This window comes from Sciurus vulgaris (assembly GCF_902686455.1).
Source record: "Sciurus vulgaris genome assembly, chromosome: 1".
NCBI classification, from domain to species: domain Eukaryota; kingdom Metazoa; phylum Chordata; class Mammalia; order Rodentia; family Sciuridae; genus Sciurus; species Sciurus vulgaris.
Genome location: NC_136461.1, coordinates 125,192,887 through 125,220,803, shown reverse-complemented (window position 1 = coordinate 125,220,803; position 27,917 = coordinate 125,192,887). Strand labels below are relative to the sequence as shown.

The window sequence follows — 27,917 nt, the reverse complement described above, 5'->3', positions numbered from 1 at the left end:
CTTGTGTTCAAAGAGCTAAATCCCAAAAAGACACTAGCACTAGTTTTTATAAGCAGTTAGATATTTGATAGATATATGCTATTCTTACACTGTAAGGTGCTGTATCATAACCATGATTGATACTGGAAATTGAGTCTCAGAGGTCAAGTAAAAACTTAGTAATACAGGGCTGTGGATATAAAGACCTCAGCACAAACTGCTCAGCAGTCTGTACCAGAGTCAAGTGTTTCAGTTAGGTTTGGTGGGAGTCTGTTAGAAAGGCTTTCCATAAAGAAAAGTAAAACACATATACACACATGTACATACATGTCTTTTTTTTTTTTTTTTTTGGCCCTGGGGATCGAACCCAGGGTCTTGTGCTTGCAAGGCAAACTCTCTACCAACCGAGCTGTTTTCCCAGCCCTCATACATGTCTTTTTAATGGATTTTTAAAATGCTTTTAAATTTGATAAAAGGCTTTTTAAAAATTATTAATTTGGGCCAGATACAGTGGTGCACACCTGTAATCCTAACTACGTAGGAGGCCAAGGCAGGAGAATCTCAAGCTCAAGAACAGCCTGAGCAACTTAAGGACATCCTGTCTCTAAATGAAAAATAAAAAGTGCTGTGGATATAACTCAGTGGTAGAGTAACCCAGGTCTCAATCCCCAGTACCTCCAAAAAAAAAAAAAAAAAAAATTACTACTAAAACAGAAAACAGTGTGTCCATGATTCTGAAACATTTTAAATGGTGTTATTTGTTTTGCCCAATAGGTTCCTATGGAAAGAAAGAAGAAGTACATGGAAATTAGGAAAGAAGCCAGGGAGGCAGGAAATGGGGATTCAGGTAGGGCATTATGAAAATGATTAGAAAGTTTCTAATAGTTAATATTTGTTTATATAAATAGAATGTATTTTAAATACTCCAAAACCATGAAATTGGGTTTGAATTTTTTTTTTTTTTTTTTTAACTTTTAGGTGTCAAACTTAACTGTATTAAAAAGGTCTCAGAGTAGCCAGATAGGGCAAGATGGACTGGATGTTTCTTTGTTTTTCTATGAATTAAATAGTATTTTCAGAATATGCATTAGAATACAAGTCCTCTACTCTAAACTGCCGAGTGGTTTCCATCCCTCCTCAGGACAGAGCTGCTTGAGGCCTCTGATTCACTGCTCTTTGCTCTTGCAGTACAACCTCTGCATTGTGGATGCTGGGCTTGCTTTTGCCTAGGGGCATTTATACTTGCTCTTCCCTGTAATACTTTCAGAACCAGATATCAGTGTGCCTCATGACATTTTGTTTAATGTCAGCCTTTGAAAAAGGCTCCCTAGCCTCTTTGTTAAAAATGAATATACTATCCGTCTGCATTCTCCTTGTTTCACCTTTTTTTACCCTTATTTTTTTCTTGATGTTTTTTATCACCATTTCTTGATTTGCTGGTAATTTAAACAATTTTCTAAATCCTGTACATATTTTGGATTAACTGGTTTTTAGTAGTATTTCTTTCCACATTTAAGTTAAACTTACTGGGCAAAATAAAATGTATTGTCATTAAAAGTATAAATGCAAAGATATTGTTACAAATTAAATTTAACTTCTTTGTCTATAGCAGTAGAGAATAACTGCTCAATAATGATAAAAGCAAAGGGAGGGTTTTACCCCCCATTTCCTTTTTGCTTTGTTAATTTGGACAAGGGGCTAAGAATCACAGGGCTGATGAAAGACCTAAACTAATGTATTTTTTATATTGTTTGAACTTAGAGAAATATATCTCTTACTGATTATGTTTGAGTACATGTATTTTTCTTCTATTTATGTTTCAGATGGACCTCATTATATGTCTTCCTTGTCATATATGGCAGATAGTAGCTTGAGTGAGGAAATGAGTCAATTTGATTTCTCAACTGGAGTTCAGAGCTATTCATATAATTCCCAAGACCCTAAATCTACCACTGGTCATTTTCGGAGACGGGTGATCACATCTCACTTATTAAAAGAGTGGTGTTGAAGTTTGTTGAAGAAAGGGGTCACAGCTATACTCTTTTATTACTAGGGGAAACCTCTTCTTTATTAGTAGTCCTTGGGTACCAGTGTTAATTTGGAGAATTTTCCAAGATTTAAGCCCTAGCCTTTCATCCTGTGGATTAAGCAATTAGGAAGGAAGTCAGGAGTCTAGGTGTCATGGTAGAGAAGCGTTCTGACTTAGGAGTAACCTGGGGTTGGAGTGAAGGTAACAGGTATGACTGACCTGAGGTGTGACCCCAGGAGAGTGACTGGGCAGATGGGAGCTGGAATGTAAGGCAAGCATGAGTTCCTATTTACCTTTTACTTGTTTAATAAGAAAACATAACAAGTATATTTGATATTATTATCATATTATTACTTTTTATTATATGATGGTAAACAAAAAATGAGCATCTTGTATCCAATGGCATTTAACAGTCTTCTGCATCACTGGATTTTTCCCTGTTCATAGGAACATCAAGACCCCAAGATGCAAGAGGATATCCTGGAGTTAGAGATGGATGAGCTCAATCAACATGAATGTATGGCACCCATGACAGCCCTGATTAAGCACATGCAGAGAAATCTGATCCCACCCAAAGGAGAAGAGGTGCTTTTGCCACTAATCTTACATTGTCTCTGTTAGTACTATTCATGATATCATCTCGAGGACTAATATTAAAAACTACATTAAGCTATATTACATATCAGATAAACATGATATGTTTTTTTTTCTTTCATGTCTGTCATTTTTTTTCTTATAACATTAAAATATGAGGTTCTTTTATTCCATTTTTCAAGGTAATTTTGTTTTATTTCAGGATTCAGTGCCAAAAGATCTTCCTCCCTGGATGAAATTTCTTCATGACAAACTAGGAAATCCATCTGTACCATTAAATATCCGTCTTTTCTTAGCCAAACTTATTATTAATACAGAAGAAGTAAGTAATTATTATTTAACAGTTCTTTGCAGTTTTATGTATCTGTTTAAAGAATATCACAATGAAGGACATTCTAAAGGGTGAGAGGATGTTTTGTTCTCAATAAATTAGCCAACTGTATTTATCTACTTTCAACATTGTTTTATCAAACAAATTAATCTCTACTGAGTTAGATATGATCTTTGTGTAAAGTACATGAGGCAACTTTCTTAAGGGATGAAAATATTCCTGTTAACTTTATATGAAAAACAAGTTTCTTTCTCTTAGGTAGTTGCTGAATTTGTCAATTCTTTTACACATAGCACCTATTAAGTTGGGAGCACCTTCCACCAGGGGGTTAAGTAGATTTTGGAGAGGACCCTTGAGCTTAGTGTGGTTAAATGTGGTGGTGATTTGCATTCTGCACAGAAGGAGCTGCATGAGCAGAAGTGGCCCTGAGAGAGCTAACATATCTGTATTCACTGAATGGACCATGGGGGCATGGTCTGGACAAGAGATTTCTGAGAGACTGGTGACCTAGACCAAGCCTCATTTGTTGAATATTAGGGAGCTACTAAGGATGCTAAATGGAGGATTGACATCATCCATTTTGCCCAGTAGAAAGTCCTTCTAGGTAGGTAGCTCTGGGACGGACATAAACCAGAGAGATACTGCCTGTGACTGCAGCAGGCCTTGCTTTCTTTGGGGTCTCACTCTTGGGGCTGCTGTCACAAGGCAACAGTGGGGCTTAAGCATCAGCTATGAAGTTCTGAAATCTGAGATCTAGGTATTGGTAGCATTGGTTCCTTTGAGGCCTGTGAGGAAGCATCTGGTCCAGGCTTCTCCCAGCTTCTAGTGGCCACATTCCTTGGCATGTGGATGGCATTCTGTGTTGTCTTCTCCCACATGTCTGTTACTGTGTTTAAATTTCTCCTTATAAGGACACCAGTGTATTGGTTTAGGGTCCACACTAATGACCTCACTTAAACCCCAAATAAGCTCACATTTGGGGAACTTACATGATGGACAACAGCTTTTGGGGGGATACCATTCAACCCCTCACATTTGGGGTCATACTTGATTTCTACCTCATGTTCCACTAAACATAAACTTAATATCTATCAAAAAGGAGAAAGGAGCTGTTTAATTTTTGGATGATTTCTTGATGGGGCTGGACATGGGCAGTTAGAGTGACAGGGAAGTGTGCTCCACTGCATTTGCACAAATGCCTCTGAGATATCACTAGGACATGTCCCTGAAGCATGGTGCATGTGTGAATGTGGCATCGAGAGTGGTCAGGGTAGTGGTACCCAAAATGAGACACCCCATAGTTTGTCTTCTGGAAGAAAAGATCTTACATTTGCATTCAGTTTTAACCTTTTTACGTTTAAGTATTTGTTTTAGTTTAATAACATAATAAAAATGTTTATATATATGATTAATAAATTGAAGTATAGACATACATGGAGTATGCCCAGGACTTTAGTTCTTATAGGTGCATGATCAAAAAAGACTTGTGGTAGGGCTGGAGTTGTAACTCAAGATGGAGTGCTTGCCTCGAATGTATGAGGCACGGGGTTCAGTCCTCGGCACCACATTGAATAAATAAACAATCAATCAAACAAATAAGTTAATAAAAATAAAGATATTGTGTCCATCTAAAACTAAAAAAAAATTGAGAAAATAAAATTCTTGGGGCTGGGGTTGTGGCTCAGTGGTAGAGCGCTTGCCTAGCATATGTGAGACATTCGGTTTGATCCTCAAGCACCACATTAAAAAAAAAATAATAAAATAAAATAAAGTTTAAAAAATTAGATTAAAAGTATTTTTTAAAATATACTTAAATTAAACGGCTGAGTCGAGTGCTTGCCTCACACACGCGAGGCCCTGTGTTCAATATCCAGCACCACAAAAAATACTAAAATAAAAGATTTGTGGCCACACAGATTAAACTGTGAGAGTAGATGAGAAATCCTTAAGAAAACATTTGAAAAAGAAGTTAGAAAGGGTAAGAAATAAATAGCTCAGCCTTCTTTTCCATCAAAATGGCATTCTCCTGCAATTCTAACATAAATTAAATGGAATTTAGTATATGGATACATTGGAATTAGACTTCAGAGATCTGAAGTTGGGCTGATGTGAAGTTTTTTATTTGTTTGTTTCTTTTTTAATTTATTTTTATTGTAAACAAATGGGATACATGTTGTTTCTGCTTGTACATGGAGTAACAGCATACCGTTTGCTGTTATTACCGTTTGTAATCATACAGTTACATAGGGTAATGATGTTTGATTCATTCTGTTATTTTTTCCTTCCCCCCACCCCTCGCACCCCTCTTTTCCCTCTATACAGCCCTCCTTCCTCCATTCTTGCCCCCCTCCAACCCCCCATTATATGTCCTCATCCACTTAACAGTGAGATCATTTGCCTTTTGGATTTTTGAGATTGGCTTATTTCACTTAGCATGATATTCTCCAATTTCATCCATTTGCCTGCAAATGCCATAATTTTATTATTTTTTATAGCTGAGTATTATTCCATTGTATAATATATACCACAGTTTCTTTATCCATTTGTCAATTGAAGGGCATCTAGGTTGGTTCCACAATCTAGCTATTGTGAATTGAGCTGCTATGAACATTGATGCGGCTGTATCTCTGTAGTATGCTGATTTTAAGTCCTTTGGCCAAGGAGTGGGATAGCTGGGTCAAATGGTGGGTCCATTCCAAGTTTTCTAAGGAATCTCCACACTGCTTTCCAGAGTGGCTGCACTAATTTGCATCCCCACCAGCAATGTATGAGTGTACCTTTCTCCCCATATCCTCTCCAACACCTATTGTTGCCTGTGTTCTTGATAATTGCCATTCTAATTGGGGAGAGATGGAATCTTAGTGTAGTTTTGATTTGAATTTCTCTTATTACTACAGATGGTGAACATTTTTTCATATGTCTGTTGATTGCTTGTAGATCTTCTTCTGTGAAGCGTCTGTTCATATCCTTAGCCCATTTGTTGATTGGGTTATTTGTATTCTTGGTGTAGAGTTTTTTGAGTTCTTTATATATTCTGGAGATTAGTGCTCTATCTGAAGTATGAGTGGCAAAGATATTCTCCCACTCTGTAGGCTCTCTCTTCGCATGACTGACAGTTTCCTTTGCTGAGAGAAAACTATTTAGTTTGAATCTATCCCAATTATTGATTCTTGCTTTTATTTCTTGTGCTATGGGAGTCCTGTTAAGGAAGTCTGATCCTAAACCAACAAGGTGAAGATTTGGACCTACTTTTTCTTCTATAAGATGCAGGGTCTCTGGTCTGATTCCAAGGTCCTTGACCCATTGTGAGTTGAGTTTTGTGCAGGGTGAGAGATAGGGGTTTTGTTTCATTCTGTTGCATATGGACTTCCAGTTTTCCCAGCACCACTTGTTGAAGAGGCTATCTTTTCTCCATTGCATATTTTTGGCACCTTTGTCTAGTATGAGAAAATTGTATTTATTTGGGTTTGTGTCCATGTCCTCTATTCTATACCATTGATCTACCTGGCTATTTTGGTACCAATACCATGCCGTTTTTGTTACTATTGCTTTGTAGTAGAGTTGAAAATCTGGTATTGCAATACCCCCTGCTTCGCTCTTTCTACTGAGGATTGCTTTAGCTATTCTGGGTTTCTTATTCTTCCAGATGAATTTCATAATTGCTTGCTCTATTTCTGTAAGGTACATCATTGGGATCTTAATTGGAATTGCATTGAATCTGTATAGCACTTTTGGTAGTATGGCCATTTTGACAATATTACTTCTGCCTATCCAAGAACATGGGAGATCTTTCTATCTTCTAAGGTCTTCCTCAATTTCTTTCTTCAATGTTTTGTAGTTTTCATTGTAGAGATCATTTACCTCTTTAGTTAGATTGATGCCCAAGTGTTTTATTTTTTTTGAGGCTATTGCAAATGGAGTTGTTTTCCTCATTTCCCTTTCAGCTGTTTCATCGCTTGCATATAAAAATGCTTTAGATTTATGTGTGTTGATTTTATAGCCTGCTATTTTGCTGAATTCATTGATGAGGTCTAGAAGTTTTCTGGAGGAGGCTTTTGGATCCTGTAAATATAGAATCATGTCATCAGCAAATAGTGACAGCTGAAGTTCCTCTTTTCCTATTCGTATCCCTTTAATTTGTTTAGTCTGCCTAATTGCTCTGGCTAGAGTTTCGAGGACAATGTTCAATAGAAGTGGTGAAAGAAGACATACCTGTCTTATTCCTGTTTTTAAAAGGAATGGTTTTAGTTTTTCTCCATTAAGAATGATATTGGCCATGCGCTTAGCATAAATAGCCTTTACAATGTTCAGGTATGTTCCTATTATCCCTATTTTTTCTAGTGTTTTCAGCATGAAGGGGTGTTATATTTTGTCGAACGCTTTTTCTGCATCAATTGAAATAATCATATGATTCTTATCCTTAAGTCTGTTGACATGATAGATTATGTTTATTGATTTACGGATGTTAAACCATCCTTGCATTCCAAGGATGAACCCCACTTGATCGTGGTGCATGATTTTCTTAATACGCTTTTGGATATAGTTTGCCAATATTTTGTTAAGGATCTTTGCATCTATATTCATCAAGGATATTGGTCTAAAATTTTCTTTCCTTGATGTGACTTTTTCTGGTTTGAGTATGAGGGTAATATTAGCTTCATAGAATGAGTTTGGTAAGGTACCCTCTTTTTCTATTTCCTGGAATACTTTGAGAAGTATTGGAATGAGATCTTCCTTGAAGGTCTTGTAGAACTCAGCTGAGAATCCATCTAGTCCTGGGCTTTTCTTGGATGGTAGGTTTTTAATGGCTTCTTCTATTTCATTGCTTGATATTGATCTGTTTAAATTGTGTATGTCCTCCTGGTTCAGTTTGAGAGGAGCATATGTCTCTAGAAATTTGTCCATGTCTTCGGTAGATTCTATTTTGTTGGAATACAGATTTTCAAAGTAGCTTCTAATTATGTTATGTATATCAGTCTATCGTGATATTTCCTTTTTCATCATGAATTTTAGTAATTTGAGTCTTCTCTCTCCTCTTTGTTAGTGTGGCTAAGGGTTTGTCTATTTTGTTTACCTTCTCAAAGAACCAACTTTTTGTTTAGTCAATTTTTTGAATAGTTTCTTTTGTTTCAATTTCATTGATTTCAGCTCTGATATTAATTATTTCCTGTCTTCTACTACTTTTGCTGTTATTCTGTTCTTCTTTTTCTAGGGCTTTGAGCTGTAATGTTAGGTCATTTAGTTGTTGACTTTTCATTTTTTTCTGGAATGCGCTCCATGCAATGAATTTTCCTCTTAGTACCACTTTCATAGTGTCCCAGAGATTTTCGTATGTTGTATCATCATTCTCATTGACCTCTAAGAATTTTTTAATCTCCTCCCTGATGTTTTTTGTTATCCATGTTTCATTCAATAGCATATTATTTAGCCTCCAAGTGTTGGAGTACTTTCCCTTTTTTATTTTGTCATTGATTTCTACTCTCAGTCCATTATGATCTGATAGAACACAAGGCAGTATCTCTATTTTTTTGCATTTCCTAAGGGCTGCTTTTTGGCATAACATTTGGTCTATTTTCGAGAAGGTTCCATGTGCTTCTGAGAAGAAAGTGAATTTGCTCGTTGATGGATGGAATATTCTATATATGTCTATTAAGTCTAGGTTATTGATTGTGGTATTGAGTTCTATGGTTTCTTTGGTTGGATTTTGTTTGGAAGATCTATCTAGTCGTGGCATCGGTGCATTAAAGTCACCCAGAATTATTGTGTTGTGGTCTATGTGATTCCTGAAATTGAGAAGGATTTGTTTGATGTACAGGGATGCACCATTGTTTGGGGCATAAATATTTACTATCATTATGTCTTCCTGATTTATGGTTCCCTTAAGCAGTATGAAATGTCCTTCTTTATCCCTTCTGATTAACTTTGGATTGAAGTCCACTTTATCTGATGTAAGGATGGAAACCCCCGCTTTTTTCCTGAGTCCATCTGCATGGCAGGTTTTTTCCCACTCTTTCACCTTTAGTCTGTGGATGTCTTTTTCTATGAGATGAGTCTCTTGCAGGCAGCATATTGTTGGGTCTTTCTTTTTAATCCATTCTGCCTGTGTCAAATCTATGTCTTTTGATTGATGAGTTTAGGCCATTAATGTTCAGGGTTATTATTGAGATATGATTTGTATTCCCAGTCATTTGGCTTATTTTTGGTTTTTAAGCTAGCTTGGTTTCTCCTTTGAGTGGTTTTTCTCTAAGGTAGTTCCTCCCTTTGCTGACCTACATTGTTGTTTTTCATTTCCTCCTCATGGAGTATTTTGTTGAGAACATTCTGTAGTGTAGGCTATTTGTAAATTCTTTTACCTTTTGTTTATCAAGGAATGATTTTATTTCATCTTCAAATCTGAAATTAGTTTTGCTGGGTATAGGATTCTTGGTTGGCAAGCATGTTCTTTCAGAGCTTGAAATATGCTGGTCCAGGCCGTTCTAGCTTTTAGAATCTGGGTTGAGAAGTCTGCTGCTATCCGTGTTGGTTTCCCCCTGTATGTAATCTGATGCTTTTCTCTCGCGGCCTTCAAAATCCTATCTTTATTTTGAATGTTAGGCATTTTCATTATAATGTGACTTAGTGTGGATCTGTTGTGATTTTGTGTATTTGATGTTCTGTAAGCCTCTTGTTTTTGATTTTCCATTTCATTCTTCAGGCTTGGGAAATTTTCTGATATTATTTCATTGAATAGGTTGTTCATTCCTTTGGTTTGTATCTCTGTGCCTTCCTCAATCCCAATAATTCTTAAACTTGGTCTTTTCATGATGTCCCATAGTTCTTGGATATTCTGTTCATGATTTGTTACCATCTTCTCTGTGTGGGCAACTTTATTTTGAAGATTAAATATTTTGTCTTCTTTGTCTGAGGTTCTGTCTTCCAAGTGGTCTAGTCTGTTGGTGATGCTTTCCATTGAGTTTTTTATTTGGTTTATTGTCTCCTTCATTTCAAGGAATTCTGGGGTTTTTTTTTGTTTTTTTTTTGTTTTTTTTTTTTTTGAGAATCTCTATCTCTTTGTTGAAATGATCATTTGCTTCCTGCAGTTGCTCTTTCAGCTTATTGGTTATTGGTATTATCATTCATTGCCTGCATTTGCTCTCTTATCTCATCCTATGCTTCGCTAATCATCTTAATCATGTATAATCTGAAGTTCTTTTCTGACATTTCTTCTAATATACTGTCATTGGATTCTATTAATATAGAATCTACATTTGTTTGGATCATTTCCTTCCCTTCTTTTTTCATGTTGTTCATGTATCTTCCCCTCTAGCAGTGCAGATCTGGGGTATTGCAGATTTCCCCCTATAGGTTTATAGTGGCCCTATATGTTTCTAAAACCCTTTCTTCAAGGGGAGATCAATATGAGCAGTGCCCAATTCAGACACTATGCAATCTAGACCAAATAGCCCCTATGAGGACAATAACAAAATTGTCATAATAAACAGAATGAGTTAAAATATTATCTTCAGTAAAACAAACAGATTTGCAATAAGGTCTACAGTTTCTAATGGAGGACAAAGAGCATGCAGAGGGATGTAGAATGTGGCTATTAATGGGATAAGAAAAGAATATACAGCAGTTCTAGATAATAGAAAGTGTGAGAGTGTAATCAAAAGAAATTGGATGTTAGCATGCAAAAAAAGGGAGAAAGAGGATGTGAGGGCGATCTGACTGCCACATCTGTCACCCCATTGATTGCCAGGGTTGGTTCGGCTGATCTGGCTGGCTAGGCGGGTGTCCCCTTCCTCCCTCACCGCTCCATGTGTGTCCCTCCCGAAGCTGCGCGCTCGGTGGAAGAGGACGACCTTCCCCGATAGAGGAGGACCGTTCTTGGGTCAAGGGTGTACGAGTAGCAAAAAAGGGAGAAAGAGACTCTGAGGGAACAGGTAAACAAAAGGAAAACAGAGCAAGAAAAATTAAGAAATAAAAACCTAAATTTTTTCAATAAGGAGCAAAAAGAAAATCTACAGTATAGCAGTCATATAGTAATGAACCCTCCCAGTGTTCAGTAGCCTGATGCATGAAAGGTATCTGACAGTGAGCTTCAAGCTTCCAGCAGGCGTCTCAAGGTGGGATTTGCCCCACCTAACGATCGGAGCTAAGGCTTCCAGGATTATCCAAGATGGCCGCTCTGGCTTCAAAATGTGTTGACAAATGGGGCGCTGCAGCTCAGGGTGTGGACATGGTCAGCTGGAGGTCCTGGAGGCGGAATGCAGTTGTTTCAGCACAGGTTCTGGAGGTCAGGTGTGTTTGGTGTGGTTGTGGGATCCTGGAGGCCGGTTGCAATCAGTTAGTCTGGGGTCCCAGTGATAGGGTGCAGTCTTTTGGTCTGGGAGTTCTGGCAGCAGGGAGCAGTCAGTCGATGTGAGGGCCCCAGAGGCAGGGAGTGATCTGTTGGGCTGAGGTTTCCTGGAGATGGGGCTCAGTCAGTCCGGCCAGGTCCTACGGGGCCTGGCTGTTGTCTCAAAATGGCGGCAGCCACGTATAATCAAACCTGCAGGTACTGTGACAGAGAACTTTCAGGCAACAGCAGGCAGCTGGTGCTCCACTGGCGGTTGGCAATCAGTTTGCTGACTGTTGTTGGACGATCGGGAGGTGAATCTCGTGCGTTGGGTGATGGATAGGTGTAAGGCAGGCGATGGACCAGCCAGAGGCAGGCAAATGGTGGATGACAGGCGCCTGACAGTGAGCAATCAAGAAACAGATATCCTCTGCTTGAAACCGGAGTTACAGAGCAACAAGGAACGCAGCCTCCCTCTAGTCTGCCATCTTGGATCCTTCTGATGTAAAGTTTTTGACAGAATGACTTCTAACATAGGAAGAAATGGGAAAAAAAATTGAGGCATACACGCCTACCTCATTTCTTAACCTTTATTTTTTCCTACTTATTATGCATTTACATAAAGTAAAAGTTCAATTTTCTATTACTGCTTATTATTTAGATGGGGCAGAGGAGATTAATATAGAATATTTTGATTTTGATTTCTGCAAGCATCATATACAAAGGGTTTTAAGCAATAAGAACAATTATAAATCCATTTCAATTGAATCATTTCATAAAGAGATAACTTATCAAATCTAATCCAATTAAGTGAGTTAATGGTTGGAGTTTACATTTGTTTTGAATTTAGATCAGGTCATAAAATTTTAACTGATGGAGAATTAATTCCTATATTAATATTTTGATTATTCAAAATGATTCTTCTATATTTGACTTTTAAGTTTTCTTGTAGGTCTTTCGCCCTTATGCAAAGCATTGGCTTAGTCCTTTGCTGCAGCTGGCCATTTCTGAAAACAGTGGAGGTGAAGGAATTCACTATATGGTGGTCGAGATTGTGGCTACTGTTCTTTCGTGGACAGGCGTGGCTACTCCTACAGTAAGGAACAATGTATCTGTTATGTAGAAATATACCAAGTAATACACATTATTCCTCATAATATACATTATTCCTTTGTTGCTGTCCTGGAGAACATATTGGCACATGATTTTTACTCTTCATAAGTTACCTCTTTAGTAGAAATTGTATTGTTGTCATACCATGTGGCCTCATACTGCTACAGTTTTTTTTTTTTTTTTTTTTTTTTTTTTTGTGTGTGTGTGTGTGTGTGTGTGTGTGTGTGTGTGATACTGGGGATTTAATGCAGGGGTACTCTACTACAGAGTTATACCCCCAGACCTCCTTCTGCCTCAGCCTCCCAAGACTCTGGGATTACAGGCCTGTGTTACCATGCCCAGCTCTTTTTCTGCTTTTGATAATTCCTCTCTCCTTACCTTTATTATTAAGCTATCGATGTGTGTTTTGTTTGTTGTTTTTATTAGCTAGTAAGTTGGAGACTAGATAATCAAGTTTTCAAAATTACATGTAAAATAAATATAAGTAGAACCTCAATGTGAGGTCTAAGGACTTTTCTGAATGTGAGGTTCTGAGAACTTCTCGTATTATCAGAGTCTGGATTTTTTTTACATTTGTTTCCCAACTTATTTAATCCAAGTTTTGTTTTCGTTTTTGGTTTTTTTGGTGGGCCCCCCGCTGGTACTGGGAATTGGATCCAGGGGTTGCTTTTCTATTGAGCTATATTCCCAGCTCTTTTTACTTTCCATTTTATTTTGAGATAGGGTCTCACTAAGTAGCTTGGAGCCTCACTGAGTTGCTGAGGTTGGTTCAAGCTTGTGATCCTTCTGCCTCAGCCTCCCAAGTTGCTGGAATTACAGCCATATGCTACCATGTCTGGCTTCCAAGTATTGTCTAGTATGGGTAACAGTAGAGAGTGCTAAGAAATTGTCTGACAGATGCCTGTCACTGTGTGTTGTGAAGTAAGAACTGTCTCACCTGTTCCATTTTCCCCATGGAATAGCAGCCATTTGGAGGTTAGGGAGATTAGTACTTTTGAGGAGCCCTGATTAAAGACTCTGACAGTTTTGTGGACTCTGGGGTAGATGAGGGGTTGTGAGGTTGGGGACCGGGTGATGAAGGAAAGGGCTCATAGTCATAAAGCATTGGGTAGGGCTGGGGATATAACTCAGTTGCTAGAGTGCTTGCCTCACATTCAAAAGGCCCTGGGTCCAATCCCCAGCACCACCAAAAAAAAAAAAATCACTGGATACTGAGTCATCATGGGACAAGTCTTCCCAGTTTCCCCTCCTGCTCCATTTGGAGGTCTCAGCAAAGGCCCCAGAAGAGAACCTCTGTCCAAGGTCTCAGAAAACACCAAAAGATCTAGGAATAGAGGCTGCTGTCTAGGATGCAGATGTGTAAAGAGCATGGCAGGCCAAGCCTGAGCCTCTTACTGCAGGACCCTTGCAGTGTAGGAGCTGTGGCCACATCTGTGCAGGGACAGCATCCCCCTCATCATGCCAGGGGAAGCCTGTGTATTGCTTGTAACTGACCTGATAGATCACGTGGAGTTTAACGAGGGGCTGGACCCTTTGGTAAAATGCCAAGTTTCTTTTAGAAATTGACTTTGGATTTAAAGATGTTTTCCAGAACAGAATGTTGCATATTAATACAAATTTTCTATACTTTTTCAGGGAGTCCCTAAAGATGAAGTGTTAGCAAATCGATTGCTTCATTTTCTAATGAAACATGTCTTCCATCCCAAAAGAGCTGTGTTTAGACACAACCTTGAAATTATAAAAACCCTTGTAGAATGCTGGAAGGATTGTCTATCCATCCCCTATAGGTATACTTTTACTAATTTTTGCAATGTTGTTTAGAAATTTAAGTTAAAATGTAGTATTTTGTAAATGATGGTTACAATGAAATATAATTATGTAAAGTGATACCTGGAAGATTATTTGAAGTAGGGCCCATTTATAAGAATATAATTAGCTACTGATAAAAGTCATAATCTCCAAAGTTGACCTTGGGTGGTCAGTGGCTTCAGTAGTTCCCTTCTGTTTCTTGGCTTACCTAGGCTTTGCCTCAACATCGTGCAGTTGGGGGCTCTCTTGCTTTGCACTTTCCTAGCCTAGGAGTAATCCATAGGACTTTTGTTTGACCTCTTTTAGCATAGCCTGAGACAAGCTAAAAAACTGTTTTTCATAAAAGTTTTACCCTCAGTTAATAGATTGGGACAGATAATTAGAATATTAAAATGAACAGGAGGATCTTGTGCAAGAAATCCTGAATATAGGAAAAGACACAGTATTCCTTACACTCAGCTAAAAATGAACTTTAGAAAAATGCTGTATTTATCTTCCTGTTGTTCATTTCATTGTATGACAATATCTATTTTTTCCTTTGTGTTTGTGTTTCAGGTTAATATTTGAAAAGTTTTCCAGTCAAGACCCCAATTCCAAAGACAATTCCATAGGGATTCAGTTATTAGGTATTGTAATGGCCAATAACTTGTCTCCCTATGACCCAAAGTGTGGCATAGAGAGTATCAAGTAAGTATCTTTTTTTTCTTTGTTTTTTCAGTCATTATACTAAAAAATTGAATTGGATTGTCAGAATGGAGCATGGTTGATTTGATGCATGTAAGGACCAAAATTCATGTAAAAAATACCTACCTAAAATAAAAAGGTTGGGTTTAGAGGTTATATGGAGAAGAACTTTATCTTGAGTAAATGAGGAATGTAGTTTTTTAAAAATATGATTTTTTTTTTCATGTAGGTTCCAGCAGGTAAGAGATGTTACATATTTTATTCTTATTTTTAAAACTGATGTTATTTATTTATTTATTTATTTATTTTGCATTACTAGGGATTGAACTCAGGGGCACTCTACTACTGAACTATCTCTCCAGCTCTTTTATTTATTTATTCCCTGTTTTATTTTATTTTTTATTTTTAAATCATTTTTTTAGTTGTCAATGGACCTTTATTTTATTTATTTATTTTCATGTGGTGCTGAGGATCGAACCCAGCGCCTCACACATTGCCAGACAAGCACTCTACCACTAAGCCAACCTTAGCTCTAAATTTTATTTTGAGGCAGCCTTAAATATATACTCACAAGCAATTTGCATCATGTTTTATTTTCATATTTTCTTAGTTTGTGCTAGTAGTGTGAGGGGAGGAGAATTTTTAAATTTTTTGTCAAATATCAGAATGGATTATTTTATGCATACTTATTTTTTATATTTTTATAGATACTTTCAAGCTTTGGTCAATAATATGTCCTTTGTAAAATATAAAGAGGTTTATGCAGCAGCAGCTGAAGTTCTAGGACTTATTCTTCAATATGTTACTGAGAGAAAAAATGTGAGTATTTTGTACAATTCTAAATAAGTGCTTCTTTTCAGATTTATTTGTAATCATTTTTAATACTTATATTTATTTCTTATATGCTATTTGTAATATAGTGGACATTGGCATTTAATAATTTTTTTACCCTCTTTCTTATTACATACTAAATATAATGCTCAGTTTTTTAGAAATGACATATGACTTTAAACACCTGGAATTTTGCCAAATGTTTAAAGATTGACAATTAATTTTACATTGTAAAATTCAAGATGAGACTATTTAACTAGCCTTCGTTCCTCTGAATTTGGTCTCATGATTTTCTTTTGGAGAAAATTATCCTGGTAAATAGCTAAATTATCCTGTTCAAATCTTCCATTTGGAGATTTCACAATAATAAATCTGTTATTGGAGTAGATATATCTTAGGAGAGCTTTCCCAGTCTCATGTGCCTTGCCTGCTTTATGGAATTTGAGGAGAACCAAAGTGAGTATTTAAGTGCAGTACACATTCAGATCAGAGTATTCTGCTGATAGGTGAAAGTTATTTATTAAATAGATTTATATGGCTGCATAGGCCAGTGTGTGGTAACCACAAGGTGTAACTTATCTAAAAGTGTAGCAGAGAGAGGCTTTCTGCACTACCTGACATACTCTCGAGTTAACACATCTGCTGCCGGCCACTCACTGTGATGAGATTCTGTGAAGGGGTTAAGGGTGAAGCTCAGTTGTAGAGCACATGTGTGAGGCACTGGTTTCCTTCCCCAGCACTGCGCGCGCGCACACACACACACACACACACACACACACACACAGATGCTGTGCAGACTGGCCAGTATGGCACTGGTAACAATCACTTCGACACTTTCTTGCTTTCTTCCCGCTTCCCTAGCAGCAACTTTTTTTCCTTAGATGACTTCCTCCATTTTGGTCTTCTCTTTTCACACTTCTCTGCCTATCTTGTCTAGCCTCATGGCTTTAAAACTCACCCTTTATGTTCATGATTCTCAAGTTCATAGCTCCACTACACATCCTCTTCTAAAAGGAAAGACTAGAGTACAGGTTGTGGTTGCTGTGAGGCAACCAGGAGATGCTTAGGACAACCCAGGTGATGCTGAGTGGACACCAACTGACCCAAGACAGCAAATTGGACCCTTGCCCATTTCCCTGATTAGGGAGTCATTGGGCTTAAAATAAAATTAAATAACTCAAGGAAACAGACCCCCTTGGAAAGCTCAAACTTCACTTATAATTTATTTTAGGGATTACCAGCTATTTTTTAAAATTTTTACCAGCTATTTTTGTCAATTAAAAAATAAATTCAGAGTAACCTGTTAACACGTGATTCTCATGTTCCTATATATTATTAAGTTTAAATGTATGTAACATGCTTTATTTTCACCAAAAGTGCTTATTATAGCTGATTCCCAGATTTATTTTCTCAATACTTAAATTTCAACTTAAGAAGGATAATACTTTTGTTTCACATGTATAAATATGAAAGTGGTATAGATAATGTAGAAAATAAAATAAATTTGGATAATAAAAATAAAATATAAAGGAGTAAGTAAAGCAGTTCATTTTTTTCCCCACTATGTCACTCTCAGCAGCTGCGCTCCTGGCTGTAGTGGCTCTGATCACCACTGTGTTTATATGTCCACTTTTCTTCTGTTTGCTTTATCCATACTATTCTATAACTTCTTTACTTGCTAGACTGTGACCCTTTCATCAGATTAAATACACTTAATTAAAAGACATATCTTATGCCAGTCAGTCACTCTGTCACTGAGCTACACCCCCAGCCCCAAAAGATATCTTATGAATCAGTAGTGAAATACTTCCTTGAAATAGTTTACATGGGATTCAAAACTACTAAAATTTGTGGTTAAGGATGTCCCTGGAGCATAATTTTAAAGTAGTCCGATACTGGTAAGTTTGTACTGAAAATCTATCCATTTGATCTTAGTGCTTTTGAAATGTTGCTTTATCCTTTTTTCTGTGAAGAACAGGTGAGCCATGAATGAAGAAAGTGAACATTTTCCATAACTTCATTCCAGTAGACTCTATTCAGTACTTGTCTATATTGAGTTCCTACTTTTGAGGACTTCTTAATTCCAGGCCCTAAAGACATAACATAGAAGAGACAGGCCTCATCTGTGCCTTTGGAGAGCTATTTTCAGAGGGGACAGATAATATGCAAATGAGTATTTAACAGTAGATTTGAAACAAATCCTTTTTTGAAATTAAAATAAGCTTCCTGATTCCTGCATCAGGTCAGACCCCAAGGAAATTAAGATTGACATATTCTTTGACTAAGCACAGTCTAGCTCAGTGTACACATGTGTATCACTTGGCTTTAGTGTTTATGAATTGTAACTAGCTGCTTCTCCATCTTTTAATCAAACTGCATAAAATCCATTTTTCCTTTTTCCATCATTTGCCTATTTCAAATGTCAGTTGGCGGCCAAAGCCAGCCAGCTAGCCAGCCAGGATCCCTGGCTTGGCTACTGGTAATGCATATTAATACATGATAAAGAGATACTGGGATATGGGCAGAGAGATAGTGATAGGGGCTATTATTTAGAGTTGTTTGGAAACTGAACTATGAATGTTTGACCAGATCTGAACTCTGTAAATCATGTCCTAAACTGTATTTGAGACACATTAAAATTAATTTTAGTTTCTCAAAGGATTTACTTTCAGTGTTCGTGTATCAGAAGGAGGCAAGGACATCAAGCAGCTCATAGCACACCACCAATGATGTGGCCTTGCTCTTTCCTCTCATAATACCCTGAGCCTCAAGGGTATCTGGTGTTAATGAAAACCCCTGATAAATTCCCAGTGCTTCCTTCTTCATTCACCTTGTGAACCTTGTTGTAAGAAATAGCATTGGATACTACCTTCCTTGGATTCACTTAAATATTCAAGATAGACCTTTTTTTCATTGTGTAACACAGGTTTCCAAGTTTATGTATTTGAAAAGAAACTTAATTTTTCAGGTACTGGAGGAGTTGGTGTTTGAACTGGTTGTAAAACAATTGAAGCAACATCAGAATACTATGGAGGACAAATTTATTGTGTGCTTGAATAAAGCAGTGAAGGGTTTCCCTCCCCTGGCGGACAGGTAGGGGGTGTGGGGCCAGTTGTGGTGGGTGGGGTCAGCAGCAGTCCTCTCATCAGGCTTCTTACCACCCCTTAGGTTCTTGAATGCCTTATTTTTTCTGCTGCCAAAATTTCATGGCGTGATGAAGACGCTTTGTCTGGAGGTGGTACTTTGTCGTGCAGAGGGAATAACAGACCTGTATTTCCAGTTAAAGAGCAAGGACTTTATTCAAGTCATGAGACATAGGTGGGTGAACACCAACCCCATGCCTTCAGATCTCAAGTGGATCATAAAATGTTAATTTGTTCAGATATCTCCTTCAGTTCATTAATTACTTGCCCATTTTCATGAAATGCGTATATTTGTAAAATTTGAATCTGAGAGAAAAAGGTGAAGACTGCATAGGAATGAAATGTGAGCGGGAGGTGGGCCTGTGACCAGTTGCCTGAAGAGGTCACATCCAGGCCTTGTGTATTTCACTGACAAGTAAATGAGGTGACCTAGGGCATTTTATTGCCTCAGGCTCCGTAGATTTAAAATGTGTGAATTCGAGTTCTGTACCCATTTTGTCAGTCTGACTCTTACCTTTATGTGTTAAATTTGTTCATTTATTTTTAAAATTGCAGCATAGCATAAAAGTAAACTTAAAAGAAAAAAACTGTGCATCACTTACATTATTTTATTTCTCTGTAGTCTTTTTCTAGTCTTCATCCGTGTATATATTTTAAATAGTGATAAATTCCTGACACTTGTGTAATGTGTCAGTAACAAGGAATGTATATCATTCTCTTCTGATATCCTTCAATAAATATTTATTATCTACTGTGCGTAAAACATTAAGCTGAGTACTTTAAGGAGTAAAAGACCCCAAAACATAAAAACAGGTGTTTGCTTCATTTAGGCCTCAGACTATAGGTGTTTGTTTCACTTAGGACTCAGACTATACTTCAGTTCACCCCAAGTAGCATTTGAAATCATTTTTAAAATCCAAAATTCCTTTTATTTCTATCTTATTTTGTTTGCCACCATCAGGTATTCTTTTTTAAAATAAACTTTTTACTTTTATCTTTACAGAATAGTTAAAAGATAGTCTACAAAATTCCCACATATCTTTTATCCAGTTTCCCCATTTTTAATAATGGTGTACTTGTCAAAATTAAGAAATTAACATTAGCACTCTGTTGATAAATAAATGAAACTTTATTTCAGGGTCTAATCCATTCTAGCATATTTAATTGTTTTCATGTAGGTGTAGTATTATAACAGTTTTTTTCCTTGTTTTATGGTAATGGTGATATTATAACAAATTTTGAACTGCAGAACAGTAAAAGAAAGAAAAAGTTGCTTGTCATGTTTTTTTTTTTATTATTTAAACAAATGGGATACATGTTGTTTCTCTGTTTGTACATGGAGTCAAGGCAAGGCATACCATTTGTGTAATCATAAATTTACATAGGGTAATGTTGTTTGATTCTGTTATTTTTTTCCCCTTCCCCCACCCCTCCCACCCCTCTTTTCCCTCTATACAGTGCTTCCTTCCTCCATTCTTACCATCCTCCTTATCCCTAACCCTAACCCCTCCTACCCCCCATTATATGTGCTCATCCGCTTATCAGCGAGATCATTCGTCCTTTAGTTTTTTGAGATTGGCTTATCTCACTTAGCATGATATTCTCCAATTTCATCCATTTGCCTGCAAATGCCATAATTTTATTATTTTTTATAGCTGAGTAATATTCCATTGTATATATATATATATATATATGCCACAGTTTCTTTATCCATTCATCAACTGAAGGGCATCTAGGTTGGTTCCACAATCTGGCTATGGTGGATTGAGCAGCTATGAACATTGATGTGGCTGTATCTCTGTAGTATGCTGATTTTAAGTCATTTGGGTATAGGCCAGGGAGTGGGATAGCTGGGTCAAATGGTGGTTCCATTCCAAGCTTTCTGAGGAATCTTCATACTGCTTTCCAGAGTGGCTGCACTAATTTGCATCCCCACCAGCAATGTATGAGTGTACCTTTTTCCCCACATCCTCTCCAACACCTATTGTTGCTTGTGTTCTTGATAATTGCCATTCTAATTGGGGTGAGATGAAATCTTAGGGTAATTTTGATTTGCATTTCTCTTATTACTAGAGATGTTGAACATTTTTTCATATATCTGTTGATGCTTGTCATGTTTTGAAAGTACAATAATAAGTTAAATTTGTGTGTTTTAAAATTTTATTATAGAGATGATGAAAGACAAAAAGTGTGTTTGGACATAATTTATAAGATGATGGCAAAGTTGAAACCAGTAGAACTCCGAGAACTTATGAATCCCATTGTGGAGTTTGTTTCCCATCCTTCTCCAATTTGTAGGGAACAAATGTATAATATTCTCATGTGGACTCATGACAATTACAGGTAAACCATACATTGACATTTATATTAATTTTTTGAGGGATCTTTTGGGTACATTTAGCAATCTAGAACATAATAAAACTTTTTTTTATCATATAATTACAGGAAGTTTATTAAACTGTGAATTTATTGGTTGAGTTTAAAGTATCTGAGTGTCTTCTTGTAAAACTTATTTTTGTAGTTATCCTTTTAAAATCTGACAAAAATAAGGAGATACCTCTGCCAGCACCCCACATACCAGGGGGACCCTCACCTTTCCTGCTCCTTTCCTCTCCCCTGCTGTCAGCAGTGACAGGAGCAGGAGGCACAAGATGATGGGGCAGGTCTAGGCATATACCACCAGAGTAGGATGCCTGCTATTCCAGTGCCAGTGGGAGGTATAGTCACATGGAAAGCCAGCCTTTCTTCAATTCTAAGATAGTATTTAGATCGAACAAAAGAGCTAGAATTAATGTTTGTCATTTTTTTTTGCTTTCTCAGAGATCCAGAAAGTCAAACAGATGATGACTCCCAGGAAATATTTAAGTTGGCAAAAGAAGTGCTGATTCAAGGATTGATTGATGAGAACCTCGGGCTTCAGTACGTGCTCCTCCTGGAAAAACTGGGCCAAAATAATTAAATTTTTGGAGTATTGCTTTCTAGGTTAGATTGGAGTATATTAGATTGGAATATATATATATATTTTTGAAGTATATTTCAGTAGATTTTGAAATGTACTTGCAGTGTCAGTATTTTCTCTACATCTTTCATAATGTTTAGTAAAAATGTATTTAAAATCACATTATGAAGAATAACATTTAAAAATTCTGATAAGGGGCTGGAGTTGTAACTCAGTGGTACAGTGCTTGCATGTGTGAGGCACTGGGTTTGATCCTTAGCTTTACATAAAAATAAATAAATAAAATAAAGATGTATCCATCTATAATTAAAATTTTTTTTTAATTCTGACAAGTTACTTTAAAATAAAACTGGTGAGAACAAAGCACTTTGTACTAGTACAATGAATTACAGTGTTTGAAAATAAAGAGAAAGATCTATACTATCAATTATTGTGTTTCTCATTTAGCACAAATAGTTGAGAGCACACTCTATATATTAATTTTTTGTGTGTGTGGCACTGCACATGGTGATATATTTGGGGGATATATATTTTTCCTTCAACCCATTATTATGTTTCATAACTCAGATTACACTTTTTTTGTTTTTTTGGCAGTGCTAGGGATTGAACCCAGGGCCTTGTCCTTATGAGGCAAGCACTCTACCAACTGAGCTATATCACCAGCCCCCAGATTACACTCTTTATACAATTTTGGCATGTGGTTTCTTTCTCTATAAAGCTTTCTGTGAATGGAAAGCTGTGCCTACCTCACATGACACCATGCGCAGCACTTTTTTTAATTTGCCAGTGTCTAAGAATGTGCTTTCTTCCTTTCAGATTAATTATTCGGAATTTCTGGAGCCATGAAACTAGGTTACCTTCAAATACTTTGGACCGATTGTTGGCACTAAATTCCTTATATTCTCCTAAGATAGAAGTCCACTTTTTAAGCTTAGCAACAAATTTTCTTCTTGAAATGACCAGCATGAGCCCAGATTACCCAAATCCCATGTTTGAACATCCTCTGTCAGAATGCAAATTTCAGGTGAAGTGCATATCTCTGTATTTGTGATGAATCTTACATACTTTCTTTCCCTGTGGTTACTTAGGAAATACCTAATGGCTTAATTAGAAAACTTAAATTTTCTTAGAATATGTGCACATTTTACAAGATACTTGTCGTGCCCCCTACTTCTCAGAGACTCATAATCCTCAGCCTCCGACTCTAGTTGGATTTCTCTCTTTCCCAGTGCTCTTCCTACTTACCCAGCAGGTGCCAAATTCATGACTCATAGCAGATGTAACAATCAAGATGAGGTACACATTGACAAGCGCATTCCTGTAGAGGGTACCTAGTTGTGACCTGGTACATCTGAAATGCTTGGGACCAGAATTGGTTTGGATTTCAGAATTTTGGCGGGGAAGCTTTGGAATATTTGCCTGTACATAGGGAGATACCTTTTGTTGGGAGAAGGAAGCCAAGCATAAATACAAAATTCATTTATGTTTCATACTCACCTTATATACAGCCTAAAGTATATAAGTGAATTTGTAGTTTTTTTAAGCAGGCCTATATTTTGACTGTGGACCTCTCACAGGTCAGGTGTGGATTTTTCTTCTTGTAGCACCTCATGAAGTTTTGGATTTTGTAGCGTTTTGGATTTAGGATTTTCTAATTATAGATGTTCCACCTGTGCCCGTCACAGTGCTTTGCACTTGGGGGTACTTAGAACTGTCATTGGACTTGTGGAGGTCAACTTACTGAGCCATTACTGAGTATGGCATCAGTCTCCTACTGGAGAATGTTAATGGATAGGAGGATGATTTTCTCCCATGGTAGTGATTCATTTTTCTACTTGGCAAATAATTGTTTTTGAGAGTTTTTAAAGTAAGAAATGGTTCTTCTTCACTTGCTTCTCAAAGAAATATGAAATGATAGTATATATCTGCTGATGGTACCATGGGATTTTAAATAGAAATATTTTAATGTTGCTACAGAAGGATCATTATTTCCTTTAATACTTTCTTACCTGCAGGAGTATACCATTGATCCTGATTGGCGTTTCCGAAGTACTGTTCTCACTCCAATGTTTATCGAGACCCAGGCCTCCCCAAGCACTCTGCAGACCCGAACCCAGGAAGGCTCCCTCCTAGCTCAACGGCCACAGGCTGGGCAATTACGAGCTACCCAACAGCAGTATGATTTCACCCCTACACAAACTTCAGGTGACTAGTCACCTAGTGCTATGACTTGTGGAAGCTTCTATTGTAAGAACAGGGACCCTTTTATGAGACAAGTGAAAAGAGCAAAAAGTCATAAGGACCACAAGAAATGTGTATTAGTCAAAGGAGAAAAGTGTGGAGGTCCCAGAATAGTCAACTTCTCAGAGACAGAAAGTAGAGGGGTATTTGCTAGAGGCTGTGGGAGAGGGAGATGAGGAACTATAGTTTAGTGGGTACAAAGCTTCAGTTTTTAGGAAGAAAAGGGTCTAGAGATGGATGGTAGTGATATGAATGGACTTAATGCCATTGAACTGTACACATAAAAATGGTTGAAATGGTAAACATTATATGTGTTTTACCACAATTTTCTTTAAAAAGGAGGAAAGGATTAATTCTGACTAAAGAAAGTAGGGGCAGTGTTTTAGTCCCCTATTTTGCTGCTGTGACTAAAGGACTCACCCAGCACAATTATGGAGTAGGAAGAGTTTATTTGAGGGCTCATCGCTTCAGAGGTCTTAATCCATAGAAAGCCAGCTTCATTCCTTGGGTATCCAGGTGAGGCAGAACATCAAGGAAGAAGAGTGTGGCAGAGGGAACCAGCTCACGTGGTGTTCAGGAAGCAGAGAAAGAATTTCCACTCTTAAGATATAGAATGTATACTCCATAGCCACACCCCAATTCCTACTTCCTTCAGCCATATCTATCACTTTAGTTACCACTCAGTTAATCCCTATAAGGGGATTAATTCACTGATTCGGTTAAGACTCTTACAACCCAATCTTTTCTCTTCTGAACCTTCTCATACGTGAGCTTTTGGGGGACACCTCACATCCAAACCCTAACAGTTTAAGTAACTGTTTGGAGTTTGGTTTTGGTTTTGTCCAGAAAACTCTATTTAGTGCATTGTATTTAAAGCATCTTATCTTAGAAACAAAGTAGAGCTAAACTAATTTATTTGATACGTTAATAATTTATTAAACTTGTTCTTTCTCAAATGGCTTAATAGCTTCTTTTGATAAGCAAAGTATAAATTGTAAAGTATCTTAATTTTATATAAATGCTGCAACAGTTTTCCTTAACACAGTTGTTTTTTCACATTCTGTTGTATCTGGAAACAGGACTAATTTGAATAATCACAATGAAAATTCTGCAACACTCCTAGCACCTTATAGGAGATACGAAGTGTCATTCCTGAGATGATCACAGTGGACAGAGGGAACGGGATGTATCTCTTATTTTATAATGTAGACACAGACTCAAGTATCTGTAAACCTTGGGTTGCACACTGGGGAGCTGACAGAGCCTCCGCCCAGGGTCTCAGATGGCTACAGAAGCCTGAAAGCTGCTGGTTGTGCCCCAGCAGGTCTTGCTGCCCTGTATAGGCTAAGCTGTGGTGCCAAGTGTCCTCAATGCTCTGATCATATGTATTACAGATGGAAGAAGCTCATTTAATTGGCTGACTGGGAGCAGTATTGACCCAATGGCAGATTATACGATCTCGTCTTCATCTGATTCCTTGGCTTCTTCCTTGCTCTTTGCCCACAAGAGGAAAGAACAGTCACAGAGAGCACCCTGGAAATCAGTGGGACCTGATTTTGGGGAAAAAAAGCTGGGCCTTCCTGGGGATGAGGTGGATAACAAAGTGAAAGATGGTAAGTAAGTTTACTGAAACATGTTTAAAAACCTACCCTCTAAATGACTGCAGAAGCTTAGATCTAGAGAGCACATTTCTGAATGTATACACATGTCCCTGTAACCTGTAATTAAGACCATTAAAATTCAGTTCAGCAATGTTGAAAACATTGTTTTTTAGGTGTTTTCAGAAAAACTATTTTAAGCTGGGAATAAAATCCTTCCATTTAGTGACTTTCTGGAACATTAGGATGAGTTTGGGAATATATTGGTGATCATCATATGAGGTAGATTTAGTAATCAAACCTCAAAAGTAAAAGAATTTAAATCCAGCTAGGGAATGTTCAGAAATATTGGGTGGAGGAGGAGCCTGAGAGCCTGGGATGCAGAAAGGCAGAAGTTGAAAAGGACAAAGATGGACAAGTATGCAATGTGTTTGGGAGGTGGGAGGAAATCAGAGCAGTTCAGTGAATGTTTACAGAGAGCTGAGTCTATGTGAAGGACCCAAGGGCCCTGCCTAGTTCAGGTAATGGATGCTCTAGGACCTGAGTCATGGTGAAAGAGGCTAAGAAGGACACAGGCTTGTGGGAGATGGAGTGAACTTTGGAAAGCAAGATGAAGTAAGCAGAGATGGCATGAAAATTCTGACCCTTTCTGAGAGAGGTTTGTGAGGGCAGCAAATAGAGTGAGGAGGACCAAGAGGCAGGGCAGAGGCACCATGGCCCAGGGTCTTGGCAACATGAAGTTCAGGGGGTGGCCCCCCAGCAGAATAGTGGAATGCTGAGGGGAACAGTGGAAAGTGTGGTAGGCTTACAGAACCAAGGCCAAGAGGGCAGGAGGAAGGGGAGTTTAGCTCTTTATGAAACTTGCAGGTCTGGGGCCAAATGGAAGCCCAAAGGAAGAAAATATGCAGCAAAAAGATCCCAAGAGAAAACCCAGGGCATATACATTATGTACATTTAGATTTGTAGAAGTTTAGAAGCAAGAGTAAATTCCTTTTTATTTGTTCATAGTAACTAAAACACACCACACACAATACTTTATTCCCAGATAACTCTCTCTTACTTCTTAGTCACTTATCTGTGAGCCCTATACAGTCTTCTAGTTCTACCTCTGGAGAGGGGGTAAGTATAGTCATCTTTTTGCTACAAACTCTTGAGTTTAAAGGTGTGCCAGTGAAATCAGTTCTCCATTCTTTCTTCTTGCTCAACTGCCTCTCACAAATCTTCCTTTTATCTTCTTCCTCTGCTGTTAGGCCTTCTAGCTGTTGATCCACAAGAGTGCCTAGCCCTGTGTCCTGCCTGTGAGCTTGCACTGTCAAACTGTGCAAAACAAAGTCTTAGGGTGACTCCTCCCTTCCATGGTCTCTTAGTTGTCTCTTTCATCCTTATCCCTGCTTGTCTCAAACTCATGGACACACAGTACTTTCTGTGAATGAAGCGTTTGCATTATGCCCTGAAAAAATTGCCTCAAATCTGCATTTGGGGCAGTCCGCAATATGGTTAGTTTTATGGTGATTGCTAGACCAACTCTAAATTAAGTTTATTTATTGAATGGAGAGTAAGCTCAGAGTGAATTGACCTTTGCTAAAGAGAAAAACAGTGGTTGTCCACAATACAAATTGTTACAAATTGTATTTCCCTGTTTACATTTTTAAGACAGAGTATCATGGGTAGTGTAGGTGGAATTGGAGGACTGTATAAATTAAGAAAGGTAAGAGCTGGGGTTGTAGGTTGGTTAGAATGGTTTCCTAGCATTCTCAAAGCCCCAGGTTTGATCTCTAGTACCACAAAATAAGTGGAAGGAAGAAAGAGAGAGAGGGAAGGAGGGAGGGAGGGAGGGAAGACCTAATTTGGAACTATTTTTCTTGAGACTTTTATGTATGAATTTGAAAAAAAAACTCAATCATCAAACTAAGTAGGTAAAAATGAATGCCCATAGCTATCCATTTTAATTTATTTACTATACTTTAATGTGCACATATTCTTTTATAGATTTAAAGTTTCATAGATTTATAATAGTTCACATACTATCTTCTTTGGGGTATGTGTATTTTCTTGGCTAAATGAGAGCATTTAGAGGTTCTGAAAGTATGATGGATTAATACTATATATTGTTTATTAGCATTGAAATATAGTTTTTTCCACATTTTTTATTGGTGCATTATAGTTATACATAATGATGGGAGTTGTCACATATTCATATATGTACACAACATAAAAATATAATTTGACCAATATCATTCTCCAGCACTTCTCCCCTCCCTCTGGAAATATAGTTTTAAAAATGAAATT

The 27,917-nt window shown here is 37.5% G+C and overlaps 1 protein-coding gene across 1 annotated transcript in view; it reads left to right on the top strand.

Moving 5' to 3' along the window:
* Positions 1-27,917, top strand: part of PRKDC (protein kinase, DNA-activated, catalytic subunit) — a 194,152-nt gene that overhangs the window by 105,774 nt on the left and 60,461 nt on the right. The window contains 15 exon segments of the mRNA XM_079137132.1: positions 754-826; positions 1,803-1,951; positions 2,456-2,593; positions 2,805-2,924; positions 12,203-12,346; positions 13,999-14,150; positions 14,728-14,859; positions 15,564-15,675; positions 18,656-18,780; positions 18,856-19,005; positions 21,000-21,173; positions 21,651-21,749; positions 22,606-22,813; positions 23,805-23,994; positions 25,425-25,643. Of these exon segments, the coding sequence (XP_078993258.1) occupies positions 754-826; positions 1,803-1,951; positions 2,456-2,593; positions 2,805-2,924; positions 12,203-12,346; positions 13,999-14,150; positions 14,728-14,859; positions 15,564-15,675; positions 18,656-18,780; positions 18,856-19,005; positions 21,000-21,173; positions 21,651-21,749; positions 22,606-22,813; positions 23,805-23,994; positions 25,425-25,643 (2,185 nt within the window).